This window comes from Phyllobates terribilis, unplaced genomic scaffold (assembly GCF_046119375.1).
Source record: "Phyllobates terribilis strain yellow unplaced genomic scaffold, ASM4611937v1 Scaffold_5__5_contigs__length_657084704, whole genome shotgun sequence".
Lineage (NCBI taxonomy): Eukaryota > Metazoa > Chordata > Amphibia > Anura > Dendrobatidae > Phyllobates > Phyllobates terribilis.
This window is the reverse complement of record NW_027362765.1, coordinates 136,665,853-136,679,994: the sequence shown is the minus strand read 5'-3', so window position 1 is coordinate 136,679,994 and position 14,142 is coordinate 136,665,853. Positions and strand designations below refer to the sequence as shown.

At 45.9% G+C, this 14,142-nt stretch overlaps 1 protein-coding gene across 1 annotated transcript in view; it reads right to left on the bottom strand.

Annotated features, from left to right (window-relative positions):
- The window catches only part of LOC141271488 (piezo-type mechanosensitive ion channel component 2-like), a 143,756-nt gene that overhangs the window by 87,068 nt on the left and 42,546 nt on the right, over window positions 1-14,142 (bottom strand). Inside the window, exons 18-23 of the mRNA XM_073681553.1 lie at window positions 9,997-10,100; window positions 9,287-9,444; window positions 7,991-8,167; window positions 7,160-7,303; window positions 6,805-7,005; window positions 6,114-6,318 (exon numbers count right to left, since the gene is read on the bottom strand). Coding sequence (XP_073537654.1) covers window positions 6,114-6,318; window positions 6,805-7,005; window positions 7,160-7,303; window positions 7,991-8,167; window positions 9,287-9,444; window positions 9,997-10,100 — 989 coding nt within the window. The remainder of the gene's footprint in view (window positions 1-6,113; window positions 6,319-6,804; window positions 7,006-7,159; window positions 7,304-7,990; window positions 8,168-9,286; window positions 9,445-9,996; window positions 10,101-14,142) is intronic.

Genomic DNA, 14,142 nt, shown 5'->3' with positions numbered 1-14,142 from the left:
CGGAACGCTTCAAGCATTACCTGGCATCCGCAAAGTTCACCGTGTACACGGACAACAACCCATTTGACACACCTGGACAATGCAAGACTGGGTGCCCTGGAACAGCGGTGGATGGCCCGTCTCTCCAACTATGACTTCGTGATCAAGTACCGGGCAGGCAAAACCAACGCCAACGCGGACGCCCTATCAAGAATGCCTCACTTACCTGAAGGTGACGAAGACCCAGAAGAGCTGGAGGAGGTAGAACTCCCCGCGTTTCACCGGTATGGAGCCGCTCAACACTCCCACCGCGTGAAGGAGGAGGATCTAACAACCGTGATGATCAATCCCCTACCTCACCACAGCTGGGCCGAGACCCAAGATAGTGACCCTGCCATCCGCCTGGTGAAAGATCTGTTGACCCAGGAAGACGCCCGCATGGATCCGGATGCCCCAGAGGAAGCCAAGCAGCTATGGAAGGAGAAGAGCAAGCTGTTCCTCTACGAAGGCAAGTTGTGCAGAAGGATTGTTAACCACCGGACGCACGAGCTGACCTGGCAAGTCGTGGTCCCAAGGTGAGATGCAGCCATGGTCCTGGGGGCTTACCATGACAGAGCGGGACACTTCGGTTGGAAGAAACTGGAGTTCCTGCTAAGAGGAAGGTTCTTTTGGGTCGGCATGAGAGGAGCTGTAGAAAAATGGTGCAGAGACTGTGGCCCTTGTCACCTGAGGAGGAAGGACCGCACCAGCCAGCAGACACCCTTGAGGCCCATCGTCACCACGCAGCCTCTTGAGCTGGTAGCTCTGGACCACGTCAAATTGGCTCCCAGCCGGTCAGGATACATCTATGCCCTGACAATCGTGGACCACTATTTCCGTTTTCTAGTGGTGGTCCCGGTAAAGGACTTGACAGCCCAAACAGCGGCCAGAGCCTTCCAGCAATACTTCTGCCGTCCACACGGGTATCCGGAACAGGTTCTGACAGACCAGGGTCCAGCATTCGAAGCTGAAATCTTCCAAGAGTTCTGCAACCTCTATGGCTGTAAGAAGATTGGGACAACGCCTTACCATCCACAAACCAACGGGATGTGTGAGAAGATGAACAATATAGTCATTGATCTCCTGAAGACGTTGCCCCTGGAGGAACGCAGCCTGTGGCCAGAAAAACTGCCGGACCTGATAGACCTATACAACAATATCCCGGTGAATGCTACAAACTGCACCCCGGCTTACCTGATGCGAGCCAGACCAGGTAAGCTGCCCGTAGACCTGGAGATGGGAGTCCTAATACCTGAGGACACCTTCCCGGATGCGGACTGGGATACGGAAAGGCAACTGCAGTACAAGAAGGTACAGGAGAGTGTGGAGAAGAGCCTGGCCCAGGTGAGAGAGAGGCAAGAAAAACTCTTCAATCAACACGCCCCTGCTGGTCCCCTAGAACCTGGTGAGCAAGTCCTGAAGCGGAAGAGAAGGCTACATAAGTTGGACGACCAGTGGGAAAGGGAACCCTACACCGTACTGCAGTCTGACCACGACAACCCGAAGGTGTGCGTGATCACCAAGGACGGAGGAGAAACCACTAGCACCGTCTCCAGAGACCACCTCAAAAGATGCCCCGAGCAACTCCGTAGTGCAGAAGAGGATCAGAGTGACCTTGAACCCGCAGAGGACAAGGAAGAAATGATCAGCACCGTTCTCGGAGAGTTCCCTCAGTCCTGGACTCGCATAAATGATGCCATAGTCGTACCCGTCCTGCATTTCCTGCAATCGGCACAGCAACAACCAACACCAGAGCTGGAAGGTGAAGAGGAGCAAGCGGTTCCAGAGGCAGAAGAGCCTGTACCAGCAGCCCAGGAGAGTCAACCCTCTGCTGACAGTGAGCCTGCCATGCCTGCGGTAAGCCAAAGGACCCGCAGACAGCTGCCTGCCCTACCTGTACACCCAGCTGGTAGCTGTACCCCTAACGCTAGTGGGGAAAGCCAGGTTGGTCCACCACCAGACAGAGGGCTACGTAGGTTAACCAGGAGCACAAAGGGACAGATACCCGCTCGCTGGAAAATATAGAGTGTACTAAGATTGTAAATAACCCTGTTGCCAAGTGTTGAAATGTTTGCCAAGTTACATGCATGTTTGGTAATTCTGTGTTTCAGTTTCTTGCAGCTACCGTAAGGACTCAAAGGTTATGGACTTTTTATAACCGGGACCTTGTATGGACTGCGTTCGGAGCCTAACCCAGGAATGAACTAAGACTGTAAAGGACTTGGGGTAGGACAGACCCCCACCTGGTTAAGGCTCCCCGTTGTATTGGTGATATGGACACCCGGTCACAGACCACACTGTGACCTTAAGAACTCAATCTGTGCGTCGTTTGTCTGTTAATGTTTTATAGTCATGCATATTGCCTTTGTTTATTGTTTAGTCCCGGAGTACTAAATTTCACTAGGGGGGAATGTGTCACCCTGGCCTGGATGCCACGAGTGTAATTAAAGCTGTGTCTGAGAGCAAGGGGGAGGTTCTCTAGTCAGGGGAACATTAGCATGCAATGCCTCCTGTCTCAGGCCAGTAGGGGGAGCTGGCTGCCCCTATAAAAGCTGGTACTGGGGGCAGGGTTAGAGAGAACTTGAAGGCCAGTCTCAGGACTGAGACTTACCCCAGAGCAGAGCAGGGACAGACAGTTTTTGTATTGCACCTAAGAGGAAGTGTGGCAGGAGGAGAGCCACAAGCCAGAGACAAGAGGCGAAGTGAGCTTGTCTTGGCAGATAAAGGACTTAATCTACCAGACTTTGGTGTCTGAGGCTGGGAGGATTCTACATCCCCCAGCAGAGAACCAGTCTGCAAGGGACTGTATATTGCTTGGCCTAAGAAGCCTGGAGGCCCTGCCACAACCGAAGGGACCAATAAAACCGTACAAGGCTGGGAGCAGAAAGGAACCCACGTCGCAGGCCATACAGGCAAGAATACACGGAAAGCTTGGAAACGTGGGCTGTTACCCTATAACGAGGAGATAGCCAGAAGGAGCGCAGAAAGCACGGTAGGCCTACACCCTCACCCTGACCAGGGCCAATTTCCCCGTTGCTCTCAGACATCCAGGTCCCCTCCTAGCTGGGACTGTTTGTGGGTCAGTTTACCTGTTTAGTAAAGACCCTGGACTGCAACCTGTTGTCTGTGTGCTCCTTGCTCCTCCAGCACTATCAGCACTGGGACTCTCACTACCATCACTCCCACCATCCACTATACTGCCCTGGGGCCGCACTCTTCCCGTGGGGAGTCACACTACCCTAGCTGCACACTTCATCAGCCCCAGCGGTCTGCATGCAGCGGCGGTTCCTAATAACCGCAATCCACGGGTGGCGTAGTCGGACATAATCATCAGCACATAACGGACTACCACTGGCCTGACCACCCTGAGCCACGGAACCGGGTTGCCACTACTACTCCCATCGTTCCCCTATTGCCTGGATCCGAGTGCCCCACGGCCCAGGGGGCGAGTCAATAGAAGCGCGACCAGTGTGGTTTCAGTCAGCGATCAGTAAACGATGGCTGCAACCATGTCCTGACACTGACAGACAGCCGGCTCAGCACTGATGCACTGGTGGTTACAGCGGCCGCTCATTATGTACTGAGCAGTGACTGACATTGCAGCTGCCGGAGGAATAAAGTTAATTTCCTCCTTGCAGGTGGTCTTCCAGTGGGGCGGCCTCATGGCATATCTGCAGGTTAATAGCGTTTTTTGATGTGTCAGGTTCTCTTGAAGAGTGTATTATTATTATTATTATTTTTTTTATTATTATTATTAATAATTTATATAGCGCCATTGATTCCATGGCGCTGTACATAAGGAGGGGTTACATACTAAATACAGATATCACTTACAGTAAACAAACTAACAATGATAGAACGGTACGGAGGGAAGAGGACCCTGCCCTTGCGGGCTTACATTCTATAGGAATGGGGCGGAGACAGTAGGTTGAGGGGTTGCAGTAGCTCTGGTGTTGTTGGTTGAGGTGGCAGCAAGCAAGGTCATGGCAGGCTGTAAGCTTGTTTGAAGAGATGGGTTTTCAGGTTCCGTCTGAAGGATGCAGGTGTGGTGGACGTGTTGAGGCACAGAATTCCATAGGACGGGGGATATTCGGGAGAAATCTTGGAGGCGATTGCGTGAGGAACGAATAAGTGTGGAGAAGAGAAGGAACTCTTGGGAGGACTGGAGGTTGCGTGAGGGAATATATCGGGAGATTAGTTCAGAGATGTACGGAGGAGAGAGGTTATGGATGGCTTTGTAGGTCAGTGTTAGTAGTTTGAACTGAATACGCTGGGGGAATGGGAGCCAATGAAGGGATTTGCAAAAGGGGGGTAGCAGAGGAGTAGCGAGGCGAGAGATGAACAAGTCGTGCAGCAGAGTTGAGGATGGACTGGAGGGGTGCGAGAGTGTTAGCAGGTAGGCCACAGAGGAGGATGTTGCAATAGTCGAGGCGGGAGATGATGAGGGCATGCACAAGCAGTTTAGTAGATTGACGGATTCTGGAAATATTTTTGAGCTGGAGGCGACAGGAGGTGGCGAGAGCTTGGACGTGAGGTTTGAAGGACAGGGCAGAGTCAAGGGTTACTCCGAGGCAGCGGATTGTCGGCACAGGGAAAAGTGTAATGTCATTTATTGTGATAGAAAGATCAGGTGGGAAAGATATGCGAGATGGGGGAAAGATAATGAGTTCAGTTTTGTCCATATTGAGCTTGAGGTAGCGGGAGGAGAAGAAGGAGGATATGGCTGCTAGACATGCTGGGATTCTGGACAGCAGAGAGGTGACATCTGGGCCAGAGAGGTAGATCTGGGTGTCATCAGCATACAGATGGTACTGGAAGCCATGGGATTTTATGAGCTGTCCCAGGCCAAAGGTATAGATTGAGAAGAGTAGGGGTCCTAGGACAGAGCCTTAAAGGACTCCAGCAGAAAGGGGGCAGGGTGTAGAGGTAGTGTGGGAGTGGGAGACGCTAAATGTGCGGTTAGAAAGGTATGAGGAGATCCAGGATAGGGCAAGGTCTTTGATGCCAAAGGAAGAGAGGATCTGTAGTAGGAGGCAATGGTCAACTGTATCGAAAGCAGAGGACAGGTCAAGAAGAAGCAGTACAGAGAATTGTCTGTTAGCTTCGGCTGTAAGTAAGTCATTGGTGATTTTGGTAAGGGCAGTTTCGGTGGAATGGTGGGGGCGGAAGCCGGATTGTCGGTTGTCGAAGAGAGAGTTAGATGAAAAGTGGGAGGAAAGTTCAGCGTGAACGTGTTGCTCAAGGTGTTTGGAGGCAAATGGGAGCAGCGATACGGGGCAATAGCTGGACAAGGCTGTTGGGTCGAGGGATGGCTTATAAAAATCTATTTTCAATAGTTCTGTAATCAATTAATGGAGAAACGGAACGAATATCTAGCCATGCTCCTTTTTTCCATTCCTAACCACAGAGAAGAGGAAAGGTAGATGGAAACCATATTCTAGTGTTGTTAAGGGAGGGCAATAACCCTTCAGGGTTGACCAAGTGAGTGTCAAATTATTATGTTGATTGCGCAATCCACAGAAAACCAAACGGAGGCAATGCGTGCTCTGTACTGGGAGGATTCAAAGAATCTCTGATCCCGTTTATTTTGCTTAGCATTTTATATTGTTTTGAGTTTATTAATGTCCAATCATCTACATCCGTACTACAGTACTACAGGCTAACCAATGTTAGTGAAATTATTACGGAAACACATATATGGTCATATTATCATCATTAATTCGAAGCACGATTTACAAGGTCAATCCTGGCCTAGACTAGTTAGACAACAGGAGCAAGGTGTCTGAACAAAATGTTCTCTTGAGAAAAAGTTAGTGTGAGAAAGTTCCATGGGAAGAGAAAGAAAGAATGTATGTTATCCAAGGAGTGATAATAACATGATTTTAAAGCAAGCAGACAAAATGGAGTTGCTCTAGCATGAGTATCAATATGTCCTTTACGCTTGGATAGCATGAATATTAATATATCCTTTACAGTGTCCTCTGGGGGTCCTAACAAGCATGAGAACCCCCCCACAAAATACCGGTACATTATTTTGGTGACTATAGAAAATGCGCTCTGGTCAACATGTGATAGGGGCACTGTTATAATAATACCTGTGCAGAAGGCTGGAGGAATGCCAATGCAGAGCAGATACTGGACAGTCATTATACTGGCTATGAAGCAACAATATCTTGGCCAAACTTCTGCAATCGTTTTTCTACGACGCAAATATAGCAAATATAGTAGCCAGCCAGCATGCAAGGCTGCGTAGAAATCCATCCGCTGTCCAATAACATTCACTGCAATCACAAAACAAACCTAAAAGAAAAAAAGCTGATTATAGTTTAATGTATATATACGCCTCAACATTGAAATTGCAACACCGAGAAGGAAAAGTTGTGGAATTATGGAACTCACAGAATAGATAGATATGTTAATAATATGTAAATAATGAAAAAAAAATGAAAACCAAATTTTCTAAACATCTCGATTTATTCAGTATCAAGTATGAAAAGTACCCGCACTTACACACTTTTGCATGCTACGACTTTTCCTTCTTGGTGTTGCAATTTCAATGTTGAGGAATGTATTTATTCTTCAACATAATAGAACACTTAAAAAATAGACTTGGGTATCAAAAGTAATAATTAGTCTAGCAAAATTATTATGAACAAAGTAGCCAGATAGCAGCTATGACACGCTTCCTTTTCACTTGTACAAACTTTAATACATGTTCTCTTGTACTTTGAGAATTGCCAGCATCTTATCTGTTTCTGTCTGAATGGCCTTAATCCCATAACTAACCTCAAGTCCAAATTTGTAGAAGAAATAATTAACAAAGTATTTAAAGCAGTTGACAAGACCGTCATCAAGACTCTGGCGGGTGATGTTATCGAAAATGCTGCCAGTGATGGGGGTGGTGAGCTTGTTGTGCACACGATAATAAAGCTGGTGTCGATACACAGTTGACTCGATCGCCATCAGTGCCAGGACAGTCAGATTGTTCTATAGATAAAGACAAGTAGTCAAATATTTGAGTAGTAGTCCTTCATACATACTAATCATTTCCACGTATGTGTATGCGACTCAATCTTCAGCCCACCATCCTCTTAGTTTTAGGATCTCTCATTCTTACTTACTTATGGTATCTAGAAGTTACCTGGAGGCAGGGTAGAACGCTATCTGCACATTTTCTCAGCCCCCCACACCACAAAGCCGGGTCCACAGGGTCAATATATAGTATAGATTTCTGTAGCAACTGATCCGAGATTGGACTGTAGAGACTGCCATTGTGATACAAGCCCTGCATAAAGAGAATGGATACATATATGGAAAAAAAAAGCAGCGCTTTTCATGCAAAATGGGTGGAAAGTCCTCAAGGTTTTCACCGAAACTTCTTGTATACAAATCCAAAAAATTGGGAAAGCACTCCAAGGTCAGATGGTGTTAAAACTGATTTTAATCAGCTCATACGATATTTTGGCTCAAAATAGCAAAGCATGGCGCTACATGAAAGTGTCAGATGCATTGATACATAATGTACCAGAGGTTCACAATTGGATTCAGGTCTGGGGTACATGAGAGCCAGTCAAAGGCATTAATGCCTTTGTCATTCAGGATCTGCCTAGACACTCTGGAGACACGAGTCAGTCCATTGTCCTGCACCATGAGGAACCAATGACTGACTGCACTAGTGTAAGGTCTGACCATGGCTCAGAAGATTTCACATGGACCCTCGAAGAATATGCTTCCCCAGACCAACACAGACCCATCACCAAACCAGTCATGCTGGATGATGCTGCAGGCAGCAAAACTAGAGAGGAATCAGTGAAGAAGGATAAGAATAGACTAATTGTTTGTGGCCGACATCTGCAAAATCATTCAGTTTTTTGGGGATGTCTTGTTGTTGCCTTTCCTTAATTTTGTTGAGCTTTATGTATGCAATACAGATATAAAATCAGGAAATATCAGTCAGCAGAAACAGGCAGACCTGAGTGCAGTTGGAAGAATACTCTAGTGGTTTGACAAACTTCAACTGATACATCATTTTGCAGATGACCATCACACAGGACCACACTGTGGAGATGTTCGAAGCGTATGGACGGAGGTGTGAGTAGGGCAGTGCAAACACCCAGGGCATGTAGAAAAGACAGTTCATCAGGGAGACCTGGGAACACAAAATAATAACAAGACGTAGATGGGTATTGAAGCATCGCTATTCAATGGTAATAACTAAACATTCAAGAGTAACTGGGAATGAACAGGCACATGTTGAAGGACTTGAAACTCAAACTATTCTACATGAGCAGATATATGGTATAAGAAAATAATAAACTAACAAATGACTTCACTCCCTGATCTCCCCAATTGGTCTCTATTTACAGAGATGCCATCCCTACATAGTCACTGGCTGCAACTGTTGCATGTTCCTGTGTCACGACAACTTCTCTGCAGCAAAATGGCGGGACCGGTTTGACGTTCCTACGTGAAAGTGCTCCATTGACCTTATGCTATTGCTCTCAAATGCTATTAGAGTGCTGAGAAAACAGACAATGGAGGCTGAAATGGAAGTCTATTCTCAGCAATGAGTCTGGCTTTTGTCTTGGACGCAATGATAGCCAGGGATTGGTCTGGATACCACGTGGGCAACACCATGAAGAGACCTTCTCAAGGAAACATCACATCGATCCTACTCCTGGGATTATGGTGTGAAGTGGCATAATTTATGGCAGCTGCACCCCTCTGGTATTTATTCCAGGTACACTAGCAGCTCACTGTTACATTGATTTTTTTCATGTAACGAGTGGAACGGCCATTTCTCCAAAGTGTCCCAGGAGCCATTTTTGCACAGGTCAATGCCAGGCCGCATGTTGCTTGCACTACTTTGCCACCATGGCCTGCAGCATCTCCAAACTTGTCTCCCGGCGAGCACATCTAGGACATTATTGGTCGGCAATTGCACAGGGAGCTGATCTTGATAATTTTGGTGCCCATGTGCATTCAGCAAGGCAAAACAATACTCAGACAACCATTAATAACTTCATTGATAGCTGCCAAGGCTGTAAGTGTTGGGTTTAATACACATTGTGCTCATACTCGATACTGAATACATCAAGATGTTTGGGAACTTTTGTTTCCATGTTTTCATAACTTGCATATGTTTAATATCTATCCATCCTGTTATTTCATGACTTTTAAATCTTGGTTTCGCAATTTCAATGTTGATGAGTGTAAAAATGACATGAAAGAGTCATCTCATGGGACATTATTTAATATTATTTGATACCTCTTGGAGCGTGATCCAGATGACTATGGTTGAGACGATCTTGATGATATGCAGTTCCAGTAATCTCCACAGGAGCACTTGGACATTATGTATAAAATTTAGCAGGGTTAGCAGCAGGGACATTAGCTTATCGATCACAGGCACCCATGGGTTATTATCTGGAACAGACACAAGTTTTATTACTTCACAACCTAAAGACCCAGGTAATGATGCGCATGTGTGCTTTACATTGCAAAGGAATATATAGGAAATAATATAAATATAATATAAATATATATATATACATATGTATATGTATATAAACTAACAGTCATGACCAGTTAATAGCCTTAACACACTTTACATAGTGGGTTTAATTATGCAGACAATATAAAAGGGTAGGTATCAGTGAGACGATCCTTTAGTAACCCAATACACTGCATAGTACTGTATAATATTTATTGACTGACATATTACCCTATTTACGCGCATAATATATTTGGCAGTATGGCGGGTCTCAGCTGCAGGACCGCCTGGAATCCGTAAACTTTCAGTGGACCTTTTGAATAGACACGGGTCCCATACACTGGGACATTTATAGAAGATGGCAGTAAACGGAATTGCAGATTCCATACAATACAGCATGAAACAGATACCTGAATTTTGTGTACACGCTTCTATAAATGGTATTTTAAAACCTAATATTATAATGATAAAGATCTGGATTTTACCAAGAGATTGTGGATCATCCTCAGTCGTGTCTCCATCCTCCGTAATGTTATCAATTTTTTCCAGTGTGCTCTGACTTGAACTTTTCTTTTTATCAGCATCCAAACTATAGAAAACTTGAAAGACTCAACAAAAATATACAAGAGACAGTCCACAATTTGTTGTAAATGCAGTTTATTGCCTTGTCATTAGTGGACACCAAAGACTGTGGTTATGGGCTGCTGCCACTAGGAGGCGTACATAAAGTCAAAACTGTTAGCTTCTCCTACATAGGATAGACCTCTCCTACACATCCTAAACTGTTTTATAATCCATAGGCGGCAGTCCTTACGACTTTCACAGGTTTTATATCATTTTCTCATTTTATCACTTTATTCTGGGACACTGGGACACAGTTTAGAAACAGGGAGAAGGTGAACAGAGCTGATTTATCACAATGTTTCCCCCTTTCTAAGGAGACAAAGAGGAACCTAGCAGCCTAACTCCTCTATTGTTCACATTCCTTTGGGTCACCCAGGTTCCTCTGTATCCAGTGTACTCGCTAAATAGGGTGACAGTCAGTGTTTCCGCTAAGCTGAGTCTGAAAAGGAAAAGAGATTAAACTAATGAGATCAATGAGCCCAATAACAGATAAACCTGTATACAGATGCATATAATTTCCATTATATCTGCAACATAAAACCCATTCCTTTGACCTCCACTCCAATGCTCCCTTTTTCTGGAGCACTTTGGAATGCCCGTCGCAGTCTATCCTTCCGGGGCCTCACCAAAACATGGCTGACGCCCTCCGACACGGCCTCACCTGCTGCGCTGTGTTACGGTGACCTTCAAGTCACCCACACTCCTCCCACTGTTAATAGACACAGTGGTGGAGGGGGTCTTCTCCTTTCTAACAACTGCACCTTCAATCCCATCCCACCTCTACCCTCCCTTATCCTCCCTTTTGAAGTGCACTTTGTCCGTATCTACGTATCTACTCTCCCTCTAACCTAAGTGGCCATCATACACTGACTGGGCCCAGCCATGGCCTTTATTGACCACTTCTCCACCTGGCTTCCACACTTTCTCTCTGCTGACATTCCCACCATCATCTTTGGCGACTTCAGCATCCCTATTGACACCCACTGCAGCCTCCAAACTCCTGTCACTCGCTTCATCCATTGGTCTGACGCAGTGTTCCTCCACAGCCACCCACACCGACGTACATACTTTAGACCTTATCTTCCCCTGCCTCTGCTTCCTATCTATCCTCTCAACCTCACCTCTCTCCCTTTCTAACCCCCATCTACTCACTTTCTCCTCCCTGTCCTCTTCACCTGCCATCCATTCCATGTCCAGCAACTAGCGCACTCCCACAGAAACTTTGCACATCTAGATACACACACACTCTCTGACTCTATTCTACCACTGTACTCCATATCTTCAATCTATGACACAGACAGCGCCACAGTTTTCTACAACGCCACACTCGCGTCAGCTATTGATTCGGTCGTCCCTTTTGTGCATTGCAGAATTCGATAAATCAAAAGACAACCCTGGCACAACAACCTCACAAAAAACCTTCAGTATAAGAGTCCAGGGTTGTTGAGCGGCACTGGAAGAAAACACACTCGCAAAAAGACTTCACAGCATTCAAACAAGCAGTTCTACTTCACAAACCTTCTTTATCCCACAGCCCCAAACAGTTAATCACAACTTTTAACTCCCTCCTACATCCACCACTGCCCCCTCCAATCTCCCTCATCTCTGCAGAAGACTTTGCAGCATATTCCAAACATAAGATTGACCAAATAAGACAAGCCTTTACTAAACAACCACCACAACTCCTACTTATAAAAGACCACTGCTCCTCCCCTACAACCTTCCTCCCTACCATTATTGAAGGAAAGCTTTCTTATCTCCTTTCCAAATCCCACTTCACCACTTGTGCACTTGACCCCATCCTATCCCACCTCCTCCCCAACTTCAATACCATACTTATCCTGGCCCTAACCCATCTCTTCAACCTTCAAACATTCCACAATCACACCTGAAGAAACCATCCTTCGACCTGACCTCTACGTCCAGCTATCCCATATCGCTGCTGCCGTTCGTCTCCAAACTCCTCAAAGCATGTCCATGCTGAACTTTCCTCCCACCTGTCATCTAACTCACTCTTTGACAACCTACAATCCGGCTTCCGTCCCCATCACTGTCCTGACCAAAATTTCTAACAATTTACTTCTAAAGCTAACAGACAATTCTCTATACTCCTCTTTGTAGACCTGTCCTCTGCCTTCAACATAGTTGACCACTCCTTCCTACTACAAATCCTCTTTTTCCTTGGCGTCAAAGACCTTGCCTTCTCCTGGATCTCCTCATACTTTTCTAAACGCACATTTAGCGTCTCCCACTCCCACACTACCTCCTCACTATCTCCTCATCCCACCTTCTCTCTATTGGTGTCCCTCAAAGCTCTGTCTTGGGACCCCTACTCTTATCAATCTATACCTTTGGCCTGGGACAACTCATAAAGTCCCATGTCTTCCATTACCACCTATACAGTGATAACACTCCACTCAGATCTACCTCTCTGGCCTAGATGTCACCTTTCTTCTGTCCAGAATCTCAGAGTGTCTACCAGCCTTATCCTCCTTCTCGCTTCTTAATACTCAATGTGGACAAAACTGAATTTATCATCTTTCCACCATCTCTCCTAACTCCTCTAACTGATATATCTATCTATCTATCACAATTAATGAATTAATGACACTCTCCGCTGCCTCGAAGTTACCCTAGACTCTGCCCTGTCCTTCAAACCGCAGATCCAAGCTCTTACCACCTCCTGCTGCCCCCAACCCGAAAATATTTCCAGAATCCATCCTCGCCTCAACCCTGAATCTACTAAAATGTTAGTACATGCCCTCATCATCTCTCGCCTCGACTACTGCAATATCTTACTCTATGGCCTCCCTGCTAAAACTCTCGCACCTCTCCCTACACTACTCCTCTGCAAATCCCTTCATTGTCTCCCAAATCCCAAATGTATCCAGTTCAAACTGTTAACACGGACATACAAAGCCGTCCATAATCTGGCTCCTCCGTTTATCTCCAAACTAATGCCCTGATTTCTTCGTTTTCTTCTCCGTATTCATATGTTCTTCATCCAGTCACCTTCAAGACTTCTCCAGAGTATCCCCCATCATCTGGAGTTCTGTGCCGTAACACATCCAATTATCTGCCACACTCAGAATCTTCAGACGGAATTTGAAAACCCATCTCTTCAAGAGAGCTTACAGCCTGCAATGACCCCTTGCCACCTCACCACCACCGAAGCTGCCACAATCCCCTAACATACCGTCTCCTTCCCCATAATCCTGCAGCATGTAAGCCCGCAAGGGCAGGGCCCTCTCCTTTCTGTACCAGTCTGTCATTGTTAATTTGTTCACCGTAACTTATATTTGTATTTTGTATTTAACCCCTTCTCATGTACAGCACCATGGAATCAAAGGTGCTCTAAGAGATCACAGCTTAGATAAAACAGTGGTGACAAACACTGAGAGGGTGACCCTGCTAATTTTTCAGGGAAATTAGAGAATTAGGATGGGATATGTAGGACCTGGCCTCCCTTGAGCCATGAAGTCATCTCCTTTTAAACATCTGCATGAGTTCTTTAGTGTCTGAATTGACAATTTTTCCTGCCGTTCCCCCTTCCTGGTGTTTCACTAAGACAGTGCTATCCTCTGTCAGGTCCCTTTCTTCCTTTTGAAGGTGGACCCTTTTCTACAGAATGCCTTCTATATTAACTTCATGTGGTTACAGCACTTCAGAACTATCAGTCAACCAACCTTTTCTACTGGTCAATGCTCTTTCCATAATCTCCAGTTCCTAGTTCTTTTCACCAGAGCCATGGTGGTCCTAATGGCTCGATTAAAATAAAAGGATATTTTTGTAACTTGCCTTTAAAAGGAAGTTCATTGTGGACACAGACTCCACCTATTTATTTCATTCCCAGATTTTGGGCATTTATTGGTTTTGTTGGATGGTTTCCTACTCTTCTTCTCAGTTCTTACCCTTTCAGAGTTTTGTTCTGGGTTAACGGTTTATCTGATCCATTGACGTCTCCTGGTTGTAATCCCTACTTGTGTACAAAGGTTCAGTGTCTTCCG